The sequence below is a fragment of the Mus caroli genome, chromosome 13 (genome assembly GCF_900094665.2).
Source record: "Mus caroli chromosome 13, CAROLI_EIJ_v1.1, whole genome shotgun sequence".
In the NCBI taxonomy this organism is placed as follows: domain Eukaryota; kingdom Metazoa; phylum Chordata; class Mammalia; order Rodentia; family Muridae; genus Mus; species Mus caroli.
Window position 1 is genome coordinate 51,674,615 of NC_034582.1, and position 24,103 is coordinate 51,698,717.

The 24,103-nt window shown below is 50.3% G+C and overlaps 1 protein-coding gene across 1 annotated transcript; it reads right to left on the minus strand.

Annotated features, from left to right (window-relative positions):
- Window positions 1-14,181: 14,181 nt before the first annotated feature.
- Window positions 14,182-20,829, minus strand: Cxcl14 (C-X-C motif chemokine ligand 14). The gene is made up of 4 exons (XM_021180669.2): window positions 20,513-20,829; window positions 20,242-20,347; window positions 16,929-17,042; window positions 14,182-14,291 (listed from the first exon to the last, which is right to left on the minus strand). The coding sequence occupies exons 1-4, from the start codon at window positions 20,574-20,576 to the stop codon at window positions 14,276-14,278; spliced, it is 300 nt and encodes a 99-aa protein (XP_021036328.1). The 5' UTR covers window positions 20,577-20,829; the 3' UTR covers window positions 14,182-14,275.
- Window positions 20,830-24,103: the final 3,274 nt, after the last annotated feature.

The following is a 24,103-nucleotide window of genomic DNA, read 5'->3' on the forward strand; positions in this document are numbered from 1 at the left end:
GGAGGAGGAGGAGCAGGAGGAGGAGGAGCAGGAGGAGGAGGAGCAGGAGGAGGAGGAGGAGGGGAGAGAGAGAGGGGGCAAGGGAATGGGGAGAGAGGGGTAAGGGGGTAAGGGGCAAGAGCAAGAGGAGAAGAGAAGAGAGCCAGGAGGGGCCAAGCAGCCCCTTTTATAGTGACTCAGGCACACCTGGCTGTTGCCAGGTAACTGTGGGGCAGAGCCTAGATGAAATGTGGATACCCAGAAAAGATACTTTCTCAGCTCCCAGCATTCCCTAGTTGCTTTGTCTTCGACTGAGATCTTGAGAACTTTCCCCTTTGCTTGTTAATGTGTCTGCTGCTGCTGTCTTTGTTCAGATCTTGTTTAGGCAGCCATGTTGATGAGAGTTTGTGGGTATAGCCTCTCTGACATTTCTTGGAGACACAATCTCACTGCACACGTCCCGAGGCTCTGCCTCTCACACCCCATCTCTGTGCCCCATCTTTCTCAGTGACCCCCACCCCCACTCTGCCCCCAGCCTTAGAGGAGCTGTGCTGTAGATGTATCAGTTGTGACTGGGCACCACGTGATCATGCGATCTCTTCTTCGCTGCGTCTTGGTGTTGCGGTTCTCTGTAGCGGTCTCCATCTGTTGCAAAGAGACGTTTCTTTGATGAAGAGTAAGACCTACACTTACCTGTGGGTGTCAGGATAACTATTTAGCATGCAGTTAGGAATCTCAGGCTGGTTTGGTGCAGTAGTGGTTGTGGGTTCTCCTCCGGGATCCGTGACGTCACTGGGGTGAGGTAGTTCAGGAGTTTTCCAGTGCCAGGCACCGTTTACGTCCTGTTGAGCAGCTTTGAGTCGGATTAGGGAGCTGTTGGTTACCAAGGTGCGTGTGCCACTATTGCTCCCTTAGGGCTGTTTTGCCGTGCTGGTGTTGTGGTTCTTAGCCATCACTCCAGTAGGTCTACTGTTTGCTTAGGAGAATGGGTAGGACCTTTTGGGACCCAGGAGCAAGGAGGACTTTTCCAGTCAGATCCCCTGGGTCCTGTGTCCAAAGTTCATTGTGTCTTTAGAAACACAGACTCACCTACCACCTCGGAAAGGCTGCCAACAGCAACAGCAATAGCATGTGGTATCCTGGGAGCCTCTTGGACAACTGTCACCCACAGCTGAAAAGAGGGCACTCCCATCCCTAGTGTGGGGTTTTTGTTAGGCAGTTTGTGGTTCTTGTGGAGAGCAATGTCAGCCAAGATGAGACTTTTAAAAAAAATTAAACTAAATATGTGTGTGTGTGTATACAAAGATGTACATGTATTCTTTGTAATCTTAGGTAGGGGATGATATGCCTTCTGACTTTTCCCCAGGCATCCTTACACTATTTCTGGAAACTTAGTCCTACTCATGGTAAATAATGCTATGGGGACACCTCCAAGTGGGCATTCGTCTCTGTGACCGGGATTCTTCCTCCCTTAGGACCGGCTTGTGGAACTAGGTAGACTGACAGGAAGGTTTCTGTGGATAGCTAATATCCAGAGTGCCCCGAAGGCATTTTCTAACACTCAGGCCTCATTTATATTTGACCTCTCTGATGGACTTACGCAAAAGTTTGCCTTCTAAAGTGTAATAAACACCACACCATGACCAAAAGTGACTCTGGGAGGAAAGGGCCTACTTGGCTTCCATATTAGGAGGCACAGGCCGCTGAGAGGCGAGTCAGGGCAGGAACTGAATCCGAAGCCATGGAGGGGTGCTGCTGACTGGCCTGCTCCTCATGTCTTGCTCAGTTTGCTTTCTGATAGAATCCAGGGCCACCTGCCCAGGTGCACCACTCACAGTGGCCTAGCCCTTCCCACATTAATCATTAATCAAGAAAATTGCCATATGGGCTTGCCCATGGGCCAATCTGATGGCCACATTTTCTGAATTGAGGTTTCCTCCTCCTAGTTGTGGAATTTTGAATGAAAATGTTCCCCATAGGCTCATAGGGCGTGGCACTATTAGTAGGTGTGGCTTTGTTAGAGGAAGTGTGTTAAGGGGGTGGGGCGAGATGGGGGCGGGGCGGGGGCGGAGGCGGGGTTGAGGTTCCAGATGCTCAAGCCAGGCCTAGTGTCTCCTTTTCCTCCTGCCTGCCAATCCAGATGTAGAACTCTTGGTTCCTCCCCCCAACCCCCACGCCTGCCTGCACATCATCACTGTGCTTCCGGCCATGATGATAATGGACTAAACTTCTGAACCTGTAAGCCAGCCACAGTCAGAGACCTTTATAAGAGTTGCCATGGTGATGGTGTCTCTTCACAGAAGTAAAACCCTAACTAAGACACCAGGTGGTCATAACATGTGTCACCTTGAACAAAAACAAAACAGAGAACCTGCCCTGCACAGCTTTCTCCTGTGCTGGGTTTGTGTTATAACCCACCAGACCAAAGGACTCCTCATATGGTGTTCCTTTTCCAGCTACTCCATTATTTGTTTTGCAACACCTCACTGGCATCTGCAAGGCCGGATGTAACAATCATTTCTTTGCTACAATTGGACCTTACTTTTTTCTTCTATTGGGGTCTGAGCATGAGATTTCAGTATCTTTCCTAGGCTAGTAGTATTCAATTCCTGGTGATCCTCCTGCCTCAGTCTTACAAATAGCTGGGGGTGAGGAGAGGGGCAAGTATGTGCCACCATACCCAGCTGTTATTTTTTCCTCCTCTTCCTCCTCCCCACCTCTTCTCTCCTTCTCCTCTTCCTCCTCCTCTTTCTCCTTCCCTCAATCTTTACTGATTGCACCTCTCAGAGGCACACCAGAGTGATCTGCCTTACGAAAAAGAGAATGCCTTGGCTTTACCAAGGTGGGAACAACTGACTGGTGGATCCAGAGTTCATCCACACATCTTCCCGTGAGGCCATTCCTCTGCTGTGATCTGATCTGTGTGCTGGCTTTGATCTCAGTTACGTTCTCTGTTAAGCTCCCTCTTTAATTATTATAGAAACAGAGTTACCATCCAGGAACATAGTTCCATCAAAGCTGCATAGATGGAAAATGGCCACACCATGTTTTGAGCCTGGGTCCCTCTGTCTGACTCCAGCGCTGTGCTTTTGCCTGGGTTATTACAAGGCTCCTCATTAGTTCCCAGAGATGGGTTTTGTATCAAGGAAACATTCTCTTTTGAGCATCATGATAAACAATCAAAGCCAGGAACTAGAAGCTAGTCCCGGTCCAATGGTGTCAGCTCTAGGCTGCCCAGAAGCATGCAATCTATAAAGTGGCCACAAGGTGGCGCTTTTGCACTGTCTCCAGAATGCAAGTGGAAGGAGCCGACTTGGTCTGTGAGATGTGTTTAGTGGGGCTGCTTGTGTTTAGCTGTCCAGTCGAAGGCTTCAACGCTTGTAGGAAAAGGACCAGGCCACGGTTGGTGTGATTCCATGAGCAGATTGGTCAGAGCAAGTAGGCTTCTCAACTAGACTGTAGTTTGAGATAACGGCAGTGTTTGGTCACTTCATACTGAACCTCTTCTTAGCCCAGTTTCCCCGGGCAGAAGTTCGTGAGTTTGCTCCAGAATCTGGTCTATAAGGGAGAGTGAGTTAGGAGCTTCGGTGTTCCCTCAACAACGCTTCTGCCCTGCAGTCCCCTGGTGCTGGGAAATGGGATTAAAGACAGGTTGAGAGATCTACTATGGACCCAGAGGTGGGTCCAGGTGTGGGAGGGATATGGGTCAGCTTTTCCAGGATCTGAGTGGATGACTGAGTCTTAGGGTCCTCATGCTCTGAGGACTAGGGACACTAAACCTTCTGGGCATGTGTGGATAGCAGTAAATCACATATTCCTCAGATTATAATGCACACCAGATTACATCCAGAGAGAAACCAATTCACTATCTTCAAGAGTCCTAAAGCCTAGGGAGACATAAATGTATCTAGAAAAATGTTATTTCATGTAGCAACATTGAGGTGTGTTGAAATATGAAGACTTACTCAGGCCTGGTTGGTAGAAACCCTGACATGGTGATTTGGTACCTGGGTGTCCTCATGGAACTGAATTTTTATTAGACTCTGTTTTCTTAACTACAAAACAAGGATAGGGGCTGGAGAGACGGTTCAGGACAGACTGCTCTTGCAGAAGACCGGAGTTCAGTTCCTGGCACCCACATCAAATGGGTAACAGCTACCCACCACTCCGGCTCTAGGGGATCCAACGCCCTCTTCTGGACTCTGTGGGTACTGCACTCACATGTGTATACACACAACACACAGGTAAAAATAAAATAAATCCCAACAACAACAGCCAACCAAGGATACAGTGTGTTAGTCTGTTTTGTGTTGCTATAACCAAGTGCCTGATGCTGGAGAATGTATAAAGAAAAGAGGTTTATTTAGTTAACAGTTACACAGGTTTGAGAGCACGCACTATCAACTGCCTGGTGCTGTCGAGAGCCTTGTGGTGGATGGTGTCTAGGTGGCAGAAGTGGGTATAGAAAACACCACCTGGTGAGACAGGAAGGAGGTCAGTGTTGAAGAATTTTCCCTGTCCAATCACGTTAGGGCAGTGGGAGGCTTGTGATTGGATAGGAGAAGGGAGGCGGGGCTAGGAGGAGAGAGAGAGAGAGAGAGAGAGAGAGAGAGAGAGAGAGGTCTTAGGATAGGAGGAGAGAAAGAACCAGAATGGAGGTCAATGTGGTGTTATCAAAAGGTTAGAATAATTGGGTTAAAGCTTTATTATCAATTGGCTATGAAATTATTGTATTGGTATCTTGTAATTTGTGATTAAATTAAATTGATATATGTCTAATTGGTTACTATAAGCTTAAGAGTCTTGTTTCTACTGGGTAATTAGGTGTTGAGATGGATAACCAGGGGTATGTGGGGCATTACATGAAAGCAAGAGAAACTCGGGGAGGGGGGCATCTTAGAGATGGCCCTGTGACCTCACGGGGTCAGCGAGCTGGCAGGGAGAGAGACGGAGTGAGTGAGATCACCAGCACTAGCGTGGGACCATGCTGATTCTCTTTTTTAATATTTCCCGCAACAAGTAAGAGTGGGTTGAGGCAGCCAAACTGTCCCTGAGACCATGCTGGTCCCTCCAAGGACAGTCCCCTCCTAGTCTCTCCACTAGGCCCTGACTTTTAGAGGTTCTGCCATGTACATCCAGAGCTTCTAGCACACAAACCCAGTGTGACAGACGATGTCAGTGTCTATCCTATAGAGCTGGTGTGCCCAAGGGAGAACGTGTGAGGCACACAGCTGTAGGCTCGGCATGGGCAAGTGTGAGTCTTGCCAATTCCCTGGTCCCCTGTGGGCCTCCCATACAGCTGAACAAGTGACATGAATTCCAAACAGTCCCCCAAGGCAGGAACTGTGGGGAAGAACTGGAGAGACCAAGTTTAGTTGGAACTAAGAGCTCATATCCAAAGGGTTGAGCTGGTGGATGCTGAGGTCAGGGAGCAGAACTCTGCTCTCTCACCTCAAGGCCTGGAAGGCCAGTTACATACCTTCCTGGTGTGTGTCCTTGGGGACATTTGTGTGGGGACTCAAGTGGGTGAATGAAAATGCTGCACTCAGCACAGAGGAATGAGGGATCCTCACATGGAAAGTGATGTGGGGAGAGTACCCTGGTGGCCAAGAGCTCGAAGCTATCTCCTGGCATGGCTAAGGACAGCCAAGGCTAGCACGGAGAAGGGAGGTGTGCTACAGCAGGGCTCTGCCTTGCCCTCATTTCCAGGTTCCCACTTGAGAAAGGTTTTGTGGCTCTGCGGAGCTCAGGGGTGGCTCCAGGAAGCATCTTTTTGTGCGCTGATTTAGGACACATCACTTGGACCTTTCAGCTATGGAGTGGGCTACTTTACGCACTGGGCAGCTCCAGTTACTGGGTGATCACACCATCACTGGCCTATGGATATACAGGTCTGAACAGAGCCCAGAGCTTCTGGAATAGGTGTCAGTTAAGAGCTAAACACAAAGAGGGACACAGAGAGCCTGAAGGGGTCAGGTGCCACCCCAGAGCTTCCCTGGCTCCAGGAGCCTCCTTCAGCCCACACAACTAGCAAGGCTCCATGGCGGGCCTTCGGGCTCTCTCCCACCACAGCCCTTTACAGCCTCAAGGGAAGGAGAAAGTCAGAATAACACTACAGAGTATGGTGCAGCCCAGGGTTTTCATGGATCCCCAAGCTGCCCCATGTGTCAGCACTGCCCAGTTGCCCTGAGGAATGAGGAAGACCTGTGTCCCATTCCAGGCTCTGAGGTAGCAAATGCCTCGCTTTCAGCTCATGTCAACCAAATGGGCAAGCTAAGCCTATTCCTCCACCCCCTGAAGGTAGAGTGCTCGCTCTCTCTCTCTCTCTCTCTCTCTCTCTCTCTTAATTAGTATCCTTATCCTTACAGAATTCATTTTTTAAAAAGATTTATTTATTGTTATATGTAAGTACACTGTAGCTGTCTTCAGACACACCAGAAGAGGGCGCCAGATCTCCTTACAGATGGTTGTGAGCCACCCTGTGGTTGCTGGAATTTGAACTCTGACCTTCGGAAGACCAGTCAGTGTTCTTAACCGCTGAGGCATCTCTCCAGCCCACAGAATTCATTAAAAGTTTTTTTTTTTACGTGCATTGGTGTTCAGCCTGCAGGTATATCTGATTCAGGGTGTTAGATCTTGGATTACAGACAGTTGTGAGCTGTCAGGTGGGTGCTGGGAATTGAACCTGCGTTTTCTGGAGGAGCTGTCAGTGGTCTTAACCACTGAGCCATCTATCTCTCCATCCCCTGACTTTTGTTCTCTAGAAAGTAAAACCTAGTACCTAATTGCCTGGGTTTCCATGTGGACAGACACGTGGTGGGGGTGGGGCGGTGATTTTCACTCAGGACAACTGTCAGGGGCCAGGGCTCTCCCTGGCAAACCAAGATGGAGAGTGCCAGATTTTTAACATTGCTGAAGAGCTCTTGGTTACTGAGCCACTTTGGCCAGGGGCCTTAGGCTCTTCTAAGATGGGACCCATACTGGGGTTTGGTGGGGAAGTTGCCCTGTCCCTGAAAGCTATAAAGAAACTGCTGTTGTGATTTTCTTGCTTTGCAATTTTTTTTTTTTTTTTTTTTTTTTGTGGCGGAACCAGTGTGAGTGCTGAGACCCTGTCTGTCTTTAAGGGCCACTGTGGCAGGGGAACAGCCTTTCTGATGTAGAAATGACGGTTGGGTCATGCCTTTGAGGAAACAGTTGAGAGGGAGCCTCTTGTTCTGCCTCTCCCTTGGTGCTGGGGCAATTCTGAATATTGGTATCTTATCAGACAAGCTTTCCAGCTATATCCATTCTGGCCTCTGGTAAGACGAAACTCAGGATTTTAAATCTGCCTGTGAACTGATTTGGGAAGTCAGCATCTGGGATGGTTTCCACGGGCTGCTCACGAAAGTCCTGAGCCGAATCCGACAGCATCGTGGCCGTTTTGCCAGCGCTGGGAACCGGCTGCCGCTGCTCAAACAGAATTTGTGTCCATCAAATGTGGGGCAAGCAGCAATCTCAGCCTTGCAGCTTGAGGTTGCCTTTGTTGAGCGGCTGGAGAAACCCCGTAGGAGCGTGTGACTGGAGTGCCATCCCGCTTCTTTGAACACAACTAGACTTGACAGCAGTAAAATGAACCTGGCTCCCATTGTGGGCCTGTGCTGCCATGTTGACTAAATGGCTGATCCCTGTTCCATAATTAGCTCAGTCCAGGGCTAAGTCTTGCTATCCGGGCCTTTCAGGCAGGCAGGAAGGTCACATGGGGATGACAGACAGGAGCAGTAGACAGTTCTTCAGAGCAGAACATCTGCAGGAAGCCAAGTGTGCAAGGGTTCAAATCTTTCCTCTACCGCTGATGTACTAGTCTGAAGGAGAAATGACCCCATAAAGTCAGGTATTTGAACATCCGCTCCGCAGTTGGTAGCACTATTTGGGGGAGGCGTTGTGACCTTGCTGGAGGATGCAGTTACTGACCTGGGCTTCGAGAGTTCATTGATAGCCTCACATCCTCCATTTTTCTCTCTGTACTTCATGTTTGTGGTTGAAGATTTGATCGCAGCTTCTTGCTGCAGCTGCAGGGTCTGCCCGCTGGCGTCTGCCACCCACTACCATTGACTCTCTAGAGTAACCAATTTTTATTGCTCTGAAACCATAAGCCAAAATAAACTCTTTCTTTCTCTGCTACGTGGTTTCTTTTTGTCAACTTGACACAGCTAGAGTAACTCGGGAAGAGGAACCTCACAATGGAGAGAATACTTCCATCAGATTGCCTAGAGGCAAGTCTGTAGAACATTTTCTTGATTAATGATTGGTGTGAGCTGGTGCCACCCCTGGGTCAGTGATCTTGAGTCGTATAAGAAAGTAGGCTGAGCAAGCCCGTGAGCAGTCCTCTCCATGGCCTCTGTATAAGATCCTGCCTTCAGGTGCCTGCCATGACTTGCTTTGATGATGCACTGGGCTATGCAAGTATAAGCTAATAAGCCCTCTCCTCTCCAAGTTACTTCTGGCCACAATGTTTTATTACAGTAATAGAAGAGCAAATACACCATATGGAGCGTGTAAAGATGGCTGACAGGTGGGCCTCACCAAGACTCCGTTTCTTCATCTGTGATGCTGAGCTACACTAGAAGCCCTGATCTCTCTCTCTCTCTCTCTCTCTCTCTGTGTGTGTGTGTGTGTGTGTGTGGTTATAAAGCCCTCAGCACAGGGTCTGGCTCACAATAAGCCACCCACAGTCTGAGAACACTTAGCCCAGGGCCTACTGTGTGTGCCCCTTGTTATACTGTATGTAGATTAACATGTAGTCCAGGCAGTGTCTTTGCCTCATAGACAGCAGAACATCACCGACATCCAGCCCAGCATGTGGGGACATGGCCCTGGCTTGAGGAGGAAGGCTCACAAATAACTGAATCTGCCTCTAAGGAAAAGGGGGCAACCTGGCCTAACCTCTCTTCCTCACTGCGGCCATTATGCAAATATCCCTTATAGTCTAAGGGACTGGGACTTTTGGTGGACTTCACAGCCAGCATTCGTAATATACCTTGAGGTTACTTAAGAGTGCTGTCCTACTGTGTGTGCAACCTGTTGGTTTACTCTGCCTTGAAGAGAACAATGTAACCGACCAGCCTTGGATTTCCCAAGTAATCAATTTTTACAACATAAACGAATGCAGAGCTGTGATCATAAGTTATGTACTCTTCCCTGCCCCCCTTTCCCTGCCCCCTCCCCTGCTCTTCCCTGCTCCCTTCCCTGCCCCTACTCTTCCGTGCTCCCCTCCCCATCCCAGACAATGCATATGTATCATTTGCTGAAAGCAAAAATCTGCAAGTTGAAAGCAACCTTCTAAAATCCACCATAAATGTTAAAAGTCACCATTTATGGATACTTACTGGTTGATAAACAGCGATGTTTGTAGCACTTTTTGTTATTTGGATTAGTTGGGATCAGTTTGAGCCCATAACTTAATCCCTTATAAAATTCTGTTAAATGTTTCTCTAAAGTTTCCCATTCCTTCCCCTTGTGACGCTTTCTTTGTTGTCCAATAAAGACAGAGCAAAGCCCTATGTTAGAGAGGGAGACACACAGACAGCAGGCACTGGAGCGAGAAACAGAGAAGTCAAATCTGGACCCACTCTCAGTTAAATAATTCTAAGAGGAAGTATTTTTATTTCTTTCCTTAATGAGATATTCTTAATGCATTATTGGTGACTCCGACTTAATACTAGTTCATTTAATCCACACATTTTGGTGTCTTGTGTGAGGAACTTCTAACATATCACCTAAGCATTTTGGAAGGCAGGAGAGCCTGAACTCCTGTTTGGGAAGGTCCCTTGTTGGGGATGTAACTTTTGCAGGTTTCAGTCGTGAGCAACAGGAGCCTGGGAATCTGCCAGAAGCTCTCACAGTGTCTGCCTGTGGTGTGGAGAGATCTGGGGAGAAAGGGAAGCTTGGATGTCTCAGGTCATCCAGTAACTCCATCTCAGGAGCAGTAATCCTATGTGCTGAAAGCTCCCCTCGAGTGAGCACTAACATCTTTCCCCTGTTTCTCTTTCTTCATTAAGTTCAATTTGAATCTACATCAACTTCTGTCGCAAGGAAGGATGCTGACTCTCCCTCGATCAAGTCACACCTTGACCCTCAAGGGTCCTGAAGGCAGAGTGCCACCAGCTAACCAGTCCTGTTGGTGGACAACAGTGTCTTTCCCAAGATCTCACCTTCAGTTCTTTCAAGAATCCGATGTTTTGGTAATGTAGTCGACTGTGGCCTAAAACTATTTGGTAGAAAATTCTGGAAACACATGATACCTCAGTTTGTAGGCCATAGCATGGTGAAAGCATGCAGCTCCCTGCTCTGTCCTTCAGGGACACGGATGACCTTTTTGTCCAGAGTTTCCATGCAGAATGCTCTGCCTTTCCGTTCCTCGGGGGGTGATTTTGGTTATCAGATCGGCCCTTGCAGTACTGGGGTGTTTATGTGACTAACTCTTATTTTGCTTAGTAACGAGGGTGAAGCAGCGGTAACTGATGCATGCCAGTGAAATGCCGAAAGCACTTCCTTTACGTGAACGAGGTGACATCCTACTGTGATCCTCTGATGCTATCATAACTACCAAAACCCAAAGCAACCCAGGAAGCAAAGACTTTTCTTAGCTTACAGGTCACAAGCCACTATCGATGGAAGCTGAGGCAGGAACCCAGAGGCAGGAACTGAGGCAGAAACCATTGAGGTATAGCTTACTGGCTCAGTGCCCTGGGCTTGCTCGGGTACCTTTCTTATACAGCTTAGACCCTCCGGCCGAGGGATGGCACCTCTCACAGTGGGCTGATGTAGCATTTGTCAAATGCTCCACCAACCAGCATTTAAGAAAATGCTTCACTGACACAGCCACAGGCCAGTCTGATACAGGCAATTCTCCAGTTGTGGTTCTCGCTTCCCAGGGTCTAGGTTTGTAGTCAGTTGACAGCTGAAGCTGTGACAGGCAAAGTTGGTTTGTGTTTTTTGATAATCAAACCCAGGGCTTCACCGGTACCAACAGGAGCTCAACTCCATGCCCAGTGTAGGTTTAGATTCCACAGGTAAAGAAATGTTGCTCTGCAGAGGCCTGCAGTCGTCTGGAGTGGGATGAGTCTGGTCTCCTGTAGTATCCAGTTGATAGTGAATCTTTCCAGCTCACAGCCGTCAGTAACTGCCATCCGAGGGGATCTGGATGCCCTCTTCTGGCCACCTTGGGCACCAGGCATACACGTGGTACCCAGACATACATATAGATAAAACAGTTCTATACATAAATAATAACTTAAGCTTGCCTTCAGGTTTGTCTGCAGAGCAACAACATAGCCTATATGTTCCTGGCTTCTGGTCTTCATGGCGGCACAAAGAACCCAAGAATAAGGAGCAAACACTGTGCCCTGTACCTTCACAGCTTAGGGGAGGTTTTAAATGAAGATGCACCAGAGATGGTCCCTGGCTTCTGAGAGCATCTCTCATTAGACGTTCCAAACTGCTAATTACAGAGCAAATCCCGCAGTAATTCGAGGCCAGCGAATCATTCAGTCTCAAAGCTGACACTGGAAACAGGGAGCCTCTTGGGCTTGCCGAACGTGAGTTGTCCTGGGCCTGTCGGGGGAGGACCCACGCCGGGCCTAATGTTCAGCTGTTTTCGTCTTGAAGTATGTCATTTTTCTTTCCTGTCACTCAAGCATTTCTTCAAGCTGACAGAAATGAGTTGTACATATTCCTGGAGTGCAGGGTGACATTCCCGTACATGGTTACCGTGCATAATAATCAGACCAGGTAATTAGCATACACAGTGCCTCCAACATTAACCATTTCCTTGTATCGCAAAAACAGTCAAGTCCCCCTATTTAAAATATGTGGCAAATTAATTATTATTATTATTATTATTATTTCCCTAAAGGTCCGTTTTGGACAAGGAGCAAACTGTGTAGTCAGTTTTAACCAGAGTCAAGGTGACCAGACAGGGTGAGAAGGTATGTGGGATGCCAAGTATGTGGAGGGGCTAAGTCAGTCTAGAACTTAGAACAAACAGTGTGGGTGTCCAGACCCACAAGCCGCAATGGCAGGGTAATGGGGCTCTTTCTATAGACTGCTTTACAGCAGGGTCCTTGTTCACTTGTGTGGCCCTATTGGCTGCAGCAGTACCAAGCTTTGAGGTCCTTTGGGGGCTGGACCAGTGAGGACCCTGGCCTCTCTGTCCCTGTTCTAGAATGTGCCTTTCTTTGGGGGCTTCCCCTACTCTGTGATGTCTATTGGCCTCTGGCTTTGGGTTGGGCGCACTACACCAACTTCATTTGGCCTGAGACAAAGGGATAGGTAGGATGAAGAACTCAAGGTTCCTACCCACCAAGCACGATGGTGGCTGTCCAGCCACTGGTGTGTGTAATGGTTAGGACCCTGGGCAACTTTCTTAATTTCACTAGTTCTCAGCTTGCTCAGCAACCCATGAGAGGCAGCTTGGAGAGGCAGTGTGGAAGTGTGGCCACGATAGAAGGGTCATAGTGTCACCCCGTGGTTCACCTTGCAGAGAGGACCTGCTGTGCACCTTGGTGAGTGAGAAGAGGGGCAGGCAGGAAACCATGTGCAAAAGTGAAGACATATACAGCTCCAGGTACTTAGTCTGGGGACATGTTCCCTTGAGGGAAGATGACAGATGAGGCTGGCTGAGTTGAACTCTGCTCAATAAGACACAGGTCACCAGCCCCGGAGTCCTCTGTCACCCAGGCCTCAGAAACACCATCTGTGTGCTCTGATGTCATAGGCATCTCCCTCCTTGGCTACCACACAGCCTGGTACCAGAGCCTTAGCCTCTCAGTTGAACTCCTGCCCCTCCACTGTAGGTCTCAGAGCTGTGGGGCCCCAGAGCATCTTGGACTGCCTTCTCTTTGCCCCTTCAGACCTGCATCCTCACCTTCAGTGAGGAGCGGGGAGCAGTGCCCTCCAGGCCTGGCCTCCTGGCTTCCAGAGAGAGCAACAGCCCCACATTCCATAGAGACAGATACTTGTGAAACACCAATTTTCCCTCCTAACACATCTGTGCCAGTTTATTTAGGATGTGGCAAACCTTTTATTGTCATTTAGGTTAACTAGACACAAGGAAAAAAAAAAAACAGCCCAGGAGTGCAGAATTTTGGTAACTTCAAATATATTTTATTACTTTCTCTTTTCATCTTAGAAAGAACATGAAACCTGCATGCAGCACTCAGGGGTCTCAGCATTTACATAGCAGATACACAGCCATACAGTGCGGCCTCTAATGAGGGGCAGTGTGTGGCATGGGGAGGGGGAGGGGTACTGAAGGCAATATGTACACAGGAGAGGGCAGGGCGCAGGATCGCCCTAACATCCTAACTCAGAGAACCGTGCAGTTTGCATATGCACTGAGGGGGAGTGCACTTTCTGTTGGGGTGAGGGAAAGAAACAAAGCTCTGCGGGGGGGAGGGGCGGGGGGGGGCGGGGCGGGGGGGGGGCTCCCTTTGCCAAGAGGATATGTAGCTCTGGCTGTGTGTCCTGCATCTAATCCTGCATCTTCCCTTGTCCTCCCGAACCTCGAACATCATTTTCTCACACTGCTGAGGACTTTGGATGCTTCAGGAGCATCTTCTACCAAAGCAGCGGACCTTTCAGAAACCCTCAGTTTGCAAGAAAAAGACCCAGCTCCTTTAAGGATCACTTGCCTGGTTGCAGCAGGGGAATGAGCTGGGGTGGGGGTGGGGTGAGGATGAAGCTCCTTCTGGTAACTAGACTGAGTTCCTCTAGGCACAGATGTAGAAGGACCTGCTCCCAATTGCCCTGCAACAGGGGCCACAGTGGAGTCACACTGAAACTCTGACCAGTCATAAGCCCAGGAGAGCCTGTGGCAGCTGCGCAGAGGCGCCAGGCTCTCTGAGCGGAAGCTTTGTAAGCCTGGAGCGGAGCAGTAGTGCTGTGAACGGCCTCAACCACGCTCACTGTTCCTCCCAGGCGCTTATAAAGCTCAGATGTGTGGTGACATATGGACAAATACAAAACCCCTTATTTTAAAAAGGAAAGGCTTGAGGTTCCCCCCCCCGCCCCCCGCCAACCGCCCGGCAAAAAGCCACTTGTAATGAAGTCTGGTGCTCAGGCAAGCTGGATCTCACATCTGGAAGCCTTTCACACACAGCTATAAAATGTAAAAACTGACCCTGGTAAGAAGAGCTTCATAGCAATATATAATTTGTCTTATGCTTGTGAGAAAGAAAGGGCTTTTATTTTAATCTGCAAAGTCCTCTGCTGAAGTCTCTCAACTGGCCTGGAGTTTTTCTTTCCATGATCGTCCACCCTATTCTTCGTAGACCCTGGGAAGAGAGGACACACAGGTATAAGTGGCTCAGGATGTGGTGTAGGCTGCTCACAGCTCCTGGGGAGTGGCTTCACCTATGGATCCTCTCCCAGGTCTGGGGCCAGAAGAGGAGAGATGGTTCGAAACCTCCACAAAAGCTCACACTCAGGCCTGTAATCCTAGCACTGGGTTGCACTTCACAGGCAGCCTACTGTTCCTTCTTGCTTGTTCCTGGTTTCCGAGGGAGAATCCCTAATCATGCATTGAAATAAACTGCCTGCAAGCCAGAGAGATGGTGCTCAAAAATCTGTCACTGCTCTGCCAGAGGACCAAGTTCAGTTCCCAGCATCCTCTCCAGGGGTTGCTAAACCCCTATTCCTCCAGCTCAAGGGGCACCCAACGCCCTCTAGTGGCTGCCTCGGGCACCTGCACACACATGGCATACAGGCACATAGACACATGCGAATAAATAAAATAGAAACACAATGAAGTGTCTGTGTAGCTGCCTATCATGACAGCCAGGGACTCTGGTTTCTACAGTGCTTTGAACTCAGTTGTTAGTGCCATGGGCCAGGCAGGTAGTGCCGTTCTCCCTTCTGAGCTATGGAACATGTATGCTTGTTCTCTCTCTGACTTTGAACAGTTTAAATCTCTATCCCCATTCATTAAGTCATTTTTTAATCTTTTGCAAGGAAAGGGACAGAAAGAGAAAGAGGAGGCATGGCAGTTTCCTATTCCAGGTGCATCAGAGCCCTAAGAAAGGGATGAACTCAGGAGAGTGTAGCATAGGCTTGTGATCCCGAAATCACAACATTTGGGAGGTGGACCAGCTAGGTTTATGTTCAAGGCTATCCTTTGTCTTGAGGTTGAGTTGGGCCATGTGAGACTTTGTCTCAGAAAACAAACAAACAGCCCTGGAAAGGCTAGCATGTAGCAAATCGGCAGGCGCCTGGTAGCAGAGGCTCTCACAGCCTTCAGGAGAGCAACTTGCAAAAGTAGACAAGGTGCGATGGGGGTGGGGCTGCAGGAAACCCACAGGTGCCTCCTCTTCAAAGCCATGGCTGGGGTGGAGGAAAACCAGGTGGGTAGAGGTTTGAATGTCTCCAGTAGTCTAAACAAGACTCCCCAACCCTCCATAAGCTGGGGTCAATTCTGCTTTCCGATGACACAAGTTGAGGTGGTGGCAGGGGTGGGGGGTGGGGGTGGGCAGGGTAGGCCAGGCTCTGCTTTTTGCCATGTGAGCTGCGTGCCCTGACCAGCAAGAGGGCTTCATTCCCATCAGATACAGAGGAACCAGTCGCTCACCTCACCACTTTCTATTTCGGGCAACTGCAGATGAGGCAGTTTTGGAGGGAGCAAGGAAGGACTCAGGTGCAGGAGCTGAACTGAACAGGGATGTCAGCCGAGAGAGAGCCGCTCATACAGCGGGGTGTTTGTGTGAGGGGCACAAGGCCACCTGCTGGGAAAGGCAGCACCAGCGACCCACAACCCACAAAGGTCTCGCCCTGGTTTTTTCCAGTGCTGTGAAGGCAGTCACACCCTGTCCCCACCTGGTCTTTGTTTCCCCCTCTTAGGCCAAGCTGCTAGAATCCTTGGAGGTCACCTAAGTGTGTGTCCTTCCTTAGCTTTGCAGGGAATGATAAAGCAGGCCTTGGGTGTTTGAGGAGTGATCTACTCCAGGACATGGTACAAAGGAGCCGAGAACTGGCCTCTCCTTCCAAGAGCAGACCGAGGACCCCAGGGTTAGAACTAGGGAGCCCCCTTCTGGTTGTATGAAAATGCCCATCAGCAGAGGTGTCTGGTCCAAGGCACTGCTGCCCCTTTGGGTAAAGAGGCTCTGAATGGAAGATGCTGAACTCAAGCGCCACTCAGAACCTGCCTGATGTTTAGGAAGAACGGGACATGGGACATTCTGGAGAGGACAGCACCTTGCTGGTAGGGGTTATTCTTATCATTCGTGGCTTTTGGCCAATAAATTGTCACGGAAGAGCTCATACCCCACCCGGCTAAAGTTAACAGAGGACAACTATGCCAGGTGCTCACCCAGCCATTTCCAGCTTATGTGGCTTACATAAACAACTGAGACTATACTATGAAAGTTAGGGTCCAGAGGGATGGCTCAGCAGCTAAGAACATTGCTGCTCTGGTAGAGGACCTGGGTTGGGTTCCTGGCACCCACACAGCAGCTCATGACCATCTGTAACTGCAGTGTTAGGGGATATGACGAACCTCTTTTTGAAGCCCACAGGCACCATACATGTAGGGGGCACACTTAAGTGTATGCAGGCTTAATACCCATGTACATAAGATTAAAAAAAAAAACTTTAAAAATATTCCCACAAGTCTATAATATGAAAGATAAAACGAGGTAGAGTTTTTGTTCACACAGGGACACACCTGCAGTGTGCACAGCCGTGCAGAGCCTCCTTTGTGAAGTGGTGAGGTCTCCATTCAGTGGGGGCAAGGAAACAGTGTGAGGGTGTCTACCTTCGTGGCTATTATGTGGGTGTCACATATTAGATGAGGCTTGCAGAAGGCATGGTGTGTGGGTCCCTTCTTGCCCTGAAAGCTATAGCCCATAGCCAAGCCCTTCTGAGTGGGTAGGGATGGGGGAAGGGGAGGGGGCGAGGGTGGGGCGGCGAGGCGAGGGTACCTGCGCTTCTCATTCCAGGCGTTGTACCACTTGATGAAGCGTTTGGTGCTCTGCAGCTTAGGGTGCAGGCAGTGCTCCTGGCCCCGGTACCTGGACATGCTCTTGGTGGTGACGCTGAAACAGAGCAGAATGGGGCACAGGGTTGAGATAGCTGAATAACTGTCTACAGGATCAGAGCACTGGGCCGTCTGGTCCCTCCCTGCTGCCAGTGTCCAATCCCTGGCAAGCCTTTTGTAATGTTTTATGTCTCAGTCTTCATGACGGGGTTATGTAGGGAGTAAGTGTGAGACCCTGCCCCTCAGCACCCAACTGTCCCCAGGACAGCCTCTCTTGGGGAGCAATGATCAGTGGACCAGAGGTAGACAGAGCTACTGCTAGAAGGCACCCATGCCAAGTTGCACAGAGGGCTGAGACGCATCCTGCAGCCACCATAGTCTCTGACCGTTGTCCCCAGCACCTGCACCCTCTACAGCTTGTCCCTGGGCTAAGGATTTCCTGATCCTTACTGGCTTGAGTGTGAGGTTGCAATTATCTCATCTGGGGGCAGAAAAATACGACCTTTCTTCTCTGGGTCTCTCTCAGCCAAAGCTCCAACACTCCATGGAGGGAAAGCCTAACTCTGCAGGGGAAAAGCAGGAGCGGTGTTGAGTGCAAGCGGCCGAGTTTGAATCCTTGTGACCTGTCTGACTCTGTCTGCTCTGTGTAAAATAGGTACAATAAAAGGATCTGTGTCGCCAGGCTACTGAGGGAGCTAAAGAGGTCTCCTATGCTGAGTACTTAGCCCTTGGTAGGTGTCCAGGGACTTAGCTATTAATTACTAAATAGTCACGAGAGATGAAGCAGCCAGAGGAAAGACGAACTTCATGTGTGAGTTCAGTCCTGGATGGTCTGAGGTACCTCTCTCAGACAGGCTGACCAGGGAGATATAGGCAGGGCTTACAGGAAGCTTCTGGGAAGACAGAGGTGGACAATGGTGAAGAATTAGGGTCTTGGAACAAATCAGAATGTGACTTCCTGATGGGTCACGGAAGGATAGTTGGAGATGAGAGTTGAGAGAGTGGAAGATCTGCTCCCCACCTGGTCCCAAGGTGAAGAAGAGTCAGGGTTAAAAGGGCAAATTCTAGTAGGGGCAGGCTTGCTGTGAACACACACTTCCAAGCTGTAGGAACAGCAGACAAAATCTTGCAAGCAGAATGGGGACAGAAAGCTGTGTCAAGAGTTTGTTCTTCCTCTAAGACCAGCGATGGACATCTGATAAGACCGAGTAATCGGATCTTGCTTCCCTGGAGACAGGTGGATCCTTGCAGGCTCTGAGCATGGGGCCCTCCTACTTCTACCATCCCGCAGGAATTACCACCTGTATGTCTTCCAAACCTATAATGCTGCTGTTGCCCTGGATGGCAAACTCCAGTAAAAATAAACAAACAACATTACCTCCCCCCAAGCCCCTTTCTTCTTAAGCCAGAGTGTAGCCTGAACATCCTACTTCTGAAGGCATACAAAAGGGCTCCGTCCTCTGCCCCCCACCCCCTCCACAGAGGTGCCCAGAGCTTTCTCCGAATACTGGGGTTATGCAAATCAGAAGCAGGGGACAGAATCTGGGATCCAAGACCTAACAACTACTAGAAATTCTGGGTCTCACTCTGCAGCAGTTCTGGGGCACCAGTGGTTTGGATCATAATTCCATGGACGTATGACATATATTGTCCTTCAATAACCTGGACTTGGGCTGGCAAGATGGCTCAGTAGGCAAGTGTCCTTGCCACCAAGCCTGGAGCTGTGTTTGATTCCTGGGCCACCTTCTGCAAGTTGTCCTCTGATCACACATCGGCCATGGCATGCCTACTCCCTTCCCAATTATAAGTGTGCACACACACACACACACACACACACACATTTTTAAAAAAGGAATCTGGGCTTTCCCATGCCCTGATTGCAAGGACTTGTACTCAAAACACACACTGATTCCCCCCTGCCCCCAGCAGAGATCTCTGGATGCCTCAGACTGAACTGGAAATCTTGCCTTCAGCCTTTGTGGCTGAAAACCTGTTTTGGCAAAAAGTAAGGGTCCCTTGTCTGATAGACGGGAAGAGGAACCTCTGGTCTGTTAAAAGATGGGGTGGGAAGGGAGGCCTAAGGAAGGTGGTCTCATGTGGCCCCTGGAAAGTTCCCCAAGGCTACACGAAGCCTTCCTTGCCTGGAATTTCCCTCTCTACCCAGAGAAGTTTAGTCAAGGATAGCCTGTCTGGGGACGATCCTCTTCTTTTTGAGTTGCTGATGCTTTTTTTTTTTTCTCCTGCAAGGTCTCTCAAAAACAATTTGCAATCTTTTCTGACATTTTGGACCCCCTAACTAGAAATTCTATTGTTCTTGTGACTCTTGCCGGGAGCATTTTAACCCTGAGCCAGCCCACACGTAAAAGGGAAGTTTTCCCTTCTCTGACAAGGGCAGGCGAAAGGATGTTAATTGGGAAGCTCATGACTCGGGTCAGCTCAGGCCCTGTGGCTCTCTGAGTTCTCTGAACTTCAGCGGATGGAGGTGGTGAGGTGCCGGGTGGGGGTGTGCCCTTCCTTCACAGACGCTGCGTGAAGGCCTTTGGGCAAGCAAGGGCAGCCGGTGGAAGGCACTTGCCCAGACCGAGAATAAAGTGTGTCCTGTTTCTGGGGGAGGGGATGAGGGGCCAATGGTCCATGGCAAATATTTGGGAGCTGTTTTGCCAAGGGCTGCCTTCCTGGCCAAGAGTGTATTGATGGGAAAACGGCAGCGCTGGCTTCAAGTAGTTAATTGGGAAGGCTGAGGCGCAAGGAAACTCAGTGTTCTCTCTCTGCCCCAGTTTTTAAGACTTTGCCGGCATCCCCACTAAGCAGGCTGCGGTGGTGGCATGGCACATTAACCCCAGCAGAGCCCTTTCTCCAACATTGTTCAGATGTTCGGACCCACGAGGCAGAAGAGACAGGAGCATTCTCACATTGAAAGCCCTGGGAGCCCCAAAGTGTCCACCCGTGGGGCGCTGAAAGGAAAAGTTAACTTCTCTCTTCAGTAAGAGGAAGGCAGCCCAGCCGGCCCAACAGGCCGGGTGCGTGTCCCGAGTGGATCTGGTGAAGATGGATGTTCTAAGCGGGCGCACCAGTACCACTAACTAGCCTACAATAAACCTCGCCTGCCACTTAGAATCCTAACAGGGACAGGCTCAGAGGGACCGGCCAAAGACACCCCCATCCCCATCTTGGCAAAGGCAGAGAGAAATGCTGTTATCAGCCTGACCTAAACCCAGGATGGGCCCCGCCACAGGATATGCTACCCCAGAACTCACATAACCATCTTCTCCTCGCAGTGTGGGTACTTTGGCTTCATTTCCAGCTTCTTCACGTCGCTGTAGCGGATCTTGGGCCCCTTCCGGGAACACTTACACTTGGACCCTGCGGAAGAGCGCGGCCGGGCTGCTGAGTCGCCGCATAGGTTTCCGCGACCGCCCAAGGTGCCCGCCCGGGACCCCCTCCTCCCCGGGTTCCAGGATGCCTAGGTGGTGCTTGGGCTCCCTAGGACAGGACAGGACCGCGACAGAGGGCCCTCGCGGCACTCACCGTCCACGCGCGAGGCGCACAGCGCAAGGAGCAGCAGGAGCAGCGCGGCCGCCAGGAGCCTCATGCTGGCCAGAGGGGCGCGGTGGGGAGCAGGGAGGCAAGGAGGGCGCCGGCCTGTGCGTGCGGCGGCCGGGGGATGCCGCCCGGCTCGGTTCTCGGTTTCAAGCACGCCTCTCTCTGCTCTGCTCGGCTCGCTCCAGCTGCGCCCGTCGATGGGTGCTCCTGCCGTCTGTCGCGGTGCCGCGCTGCGCTTGGCGCTGGGTGCTGCGATCTCCCCACAGCTTCCCTCCGCCCACCCTGGCCTCTTTTAAATTCGCTCCTGCCCTCTCGGAGAGCGAGCTCATTAATATGCAGAACCACTCGGTGACTCACTGAGATTTCTCAATGTGGTGGGGGGAGGAGATCTCCCAGCCCGCCCTGCCGCCCGCCCTGGACCCATCGCGATCCCAGCGGCGCACACTCGGAGCCACGCGCGTACACACGCACACACGGACACACTCACATCCGCTACCCTCTCGCTCCACAGCACGCCCGCCTTCACGCTTGCACACCCATACCTCAGTGCCTTGGAAGAAGGTCAGGCGGGAGCACGGCCTGCCGAAGGATGCTGCTTTTCTGTTTCCTGTGGATACTTCTCAGGACACACAGGTTTACTGTCCGAAGCCACCGAGAGACCCAGGCTTGGCTCAAATCCTAGAGTTTTCAAGCAGGTGCCAAGTGAGAATGCCAGCAGGCCCGCCCCCTGCGGTGTTGGGCTCTATTGTGCTTGCTGGGCTTGTGGTCCAAGCTCAAGGCCAGGTGGGATTAGGGGCTCATCACAGGTTGTTTAAGACTTTGATCAAGTCACTGCTTCGCAGACTGGGGGGTGCGGAGTGGCGAGGGCTAAGCAACTCCTAGGAGGGGGTCTATAGTATGATGTTCATGTGTGACTATCTAGGGGCTGTGGAGAGTCCGGAGTACTTGTCATATACATCCATAAGAATATGTAAGGCCAGGTAGAGCCCAGTAGGCAGCTATGACCATGGTAACGGGAGGGAGGCCGCCTCACCTTGTGAACATTGCACCAGACAGTGGTGGATGTAATTCCACCCTACCCCACTATTCGCCAGCACACGGCTCTCCATTAAACGGCTTCCATTTACTCTCTGTAAACCTGTGGGTTGTTATAGAGCCCATCCAAGGAACCTGTGAGAAGGACATACGATCATACAGAGCAGTTATCAGGATGCAGGACACCATGCTCAGACGATGGTACTTAGGGGCATCATTTTGTGTATATATTTTATTCGTCACTTTGACTGGGGCAACTTCCCTCAAATTGGTACTTTTAAGTTGTTCATTCGCCAGTGCAGAAACAGGCACAGCGAGGAAGAAACATCTCACCCGAGGTTCTAGAACCAGGAAGCAGGTGACTAAGCCAGGAGGGCCTATGGATATGTGACTGCAGAGTAGGACCACTCTACTGTCTTCAAGCCCCTGCATTCTGGTGAAGTGCTGCTTTGACTCAGTGACAGGGTCCAGGTATCTTAGGCTCACAGAGGGCTAGCCTTGGCTCCCAGGCTATGGTTTGCACCTTGCTGTGTTGTTAGCCTGGAAGCTCCTAGGGGTGCAAGTATCCAGAGGGGCTTCTGGATGGGGGGAGTGGCAGTTGGCTAACTGCAGAATCTGTGCTTTCTCTTTTCTTCTCTTCTGTGCGCCTCTAGGGGAAGCTGTGCTTAAAGAGCAAGCAGAACCCACACCCACCATTTCACCTGTCCTTAAAGTCACGATGGCATTGGGACACTGGGCTCAGCAGAGGGAATGCAAGATGATTTTTGCCATTTATCACACTAAAAGATTAAAATTTGGGCTAGACCCAGGTTTAATTCCCAGCCCCCACAATTGTCTGTAATTCCAGTTCCTGGGGATTTGATACACTCACACAGACATACCTGCAGGCAGAACACCAATTTATACAAAATAAAAGTACATATATTTTTAAAAAGATTAAAATTTTTTCATGTATAGCAGCATGGGTTTATTTCAGAAATATAAGAAAACTGGCAGTTTTATCCACTCAGAGGTCTGCACCAAGATGAAAACGGCACCACCTTTGGGGCTTGAATACATGCACACAGCTAAGAGCCTCTGCACGTCTGGTGTGACGATCTGCCTGTTATATCATTCTTCATGTCTCTTTAAAACATGACGTTATTCAAAAGCAAGAAGTCTGTGTCTGACGTCAGTTGATCTGCATATGACTTTGAGCAAATGACTCTTATGCCTTAGTCGTCCTCTTCTGTGAAAGGGGATGAAAATGGTACTTCCAGCACAGTGAGGAAGAAAAGTCTAACAATGGCTGTCTCCCAATGGAAAGCCCGAGAATCCAGTCGCTGTTCAGTCTGTGAGGCTAGATGTCTCAGCTAATCTTTAGTACACATCAGAATCCCACACAAGGCTCTAATACCTGCCTCAGCAGCAGGTTATAGCTTGGCCGTGAGTAAAGCAGGCAGAAGGCAAAAGCTCCCTTCTTCTATGTCTTTTATGTAGGCTGCCATGAGAGGGCATGGCCCAGATTTAGGCCGGGTCTTCTGACCCCAAATGATCTGGATTTAAGATGTGTCTTCCTACCGCAAATGATCCAATTAACTAAAAAATCACTCACAGCTATTCCTAGCTGTTTGGGTTTGTAATTAATTCCAGATGTAGTCAAGTTGACAACGGAGAATAGCCATCACAGGGAGGAAACTACACCCGAGAATTTGGTTACCTTTTTCATTTTACACTCGCTGAGCACTGGCTATGGGCCAGGCTCAGTGCAGGCACTGGGGACTTACCTGTTCCCAGGAGAGCGTCTAAGTGCCCACCACAATTGTGAGATAACTGTGTAAATTCCCCAGAGGTAGGCACCACAAAGAAGCTGGTACCGTGTGTGTGATGTGATTCTAGGCAGAAGTAGGGATGCCTTTCCAGATGAAGCGATCACCAGCCAGTCTGGCTGAGGAGGATAAGATGGCTGACAGGGGAAGAAGGCCATTCCTACCTCTCACAGGCCCTTCTGCTCCCATGACACTCTCCCGTGGGGTGCCCTCACTCCAAGTTCTTCCCTGGCTCCTGATCTCATTCAGAGCCCTGGCTGAGTGCCCAACAGTGACTATTCTCTATGGCCAGCTATCATCCTCCCCCCTGGGAATGCTTGGAGACCCTGCCTTGCCTTATTTCTCTGGCTGCAGTGTTCCCAGCTGGGGATCTTCGCTCACCTCCCTCACCCTCCTCATCCTCCCTGCTCATGCCCACCCTTCAGACTCAAGCACTCCAAGCTCTCTGGCAGTCCAGTTGCAGTTGCTCTCTGTGCCATGACCATTTTTAGGCACAGTGCTCGCTACCATGGCAGATAGCGTTGCTTTCATGTTCGTTGCGGGTGTACTGTAGGGGAACTTCTCAGCCACCCACATCTTCAGTGACCTCACATGAGCCTCTGAGGTGGTTTGAATGAAAATATCCCCCACAGACTCAGGTGTTTGAGTACTCGGTCCCCAGTTGGTGGCGCTGTTTGCATAGGTTTAGGGGGTGTGGCTTTGCTGGAGGAAGTGCATCACTGGGGGCGGGGGG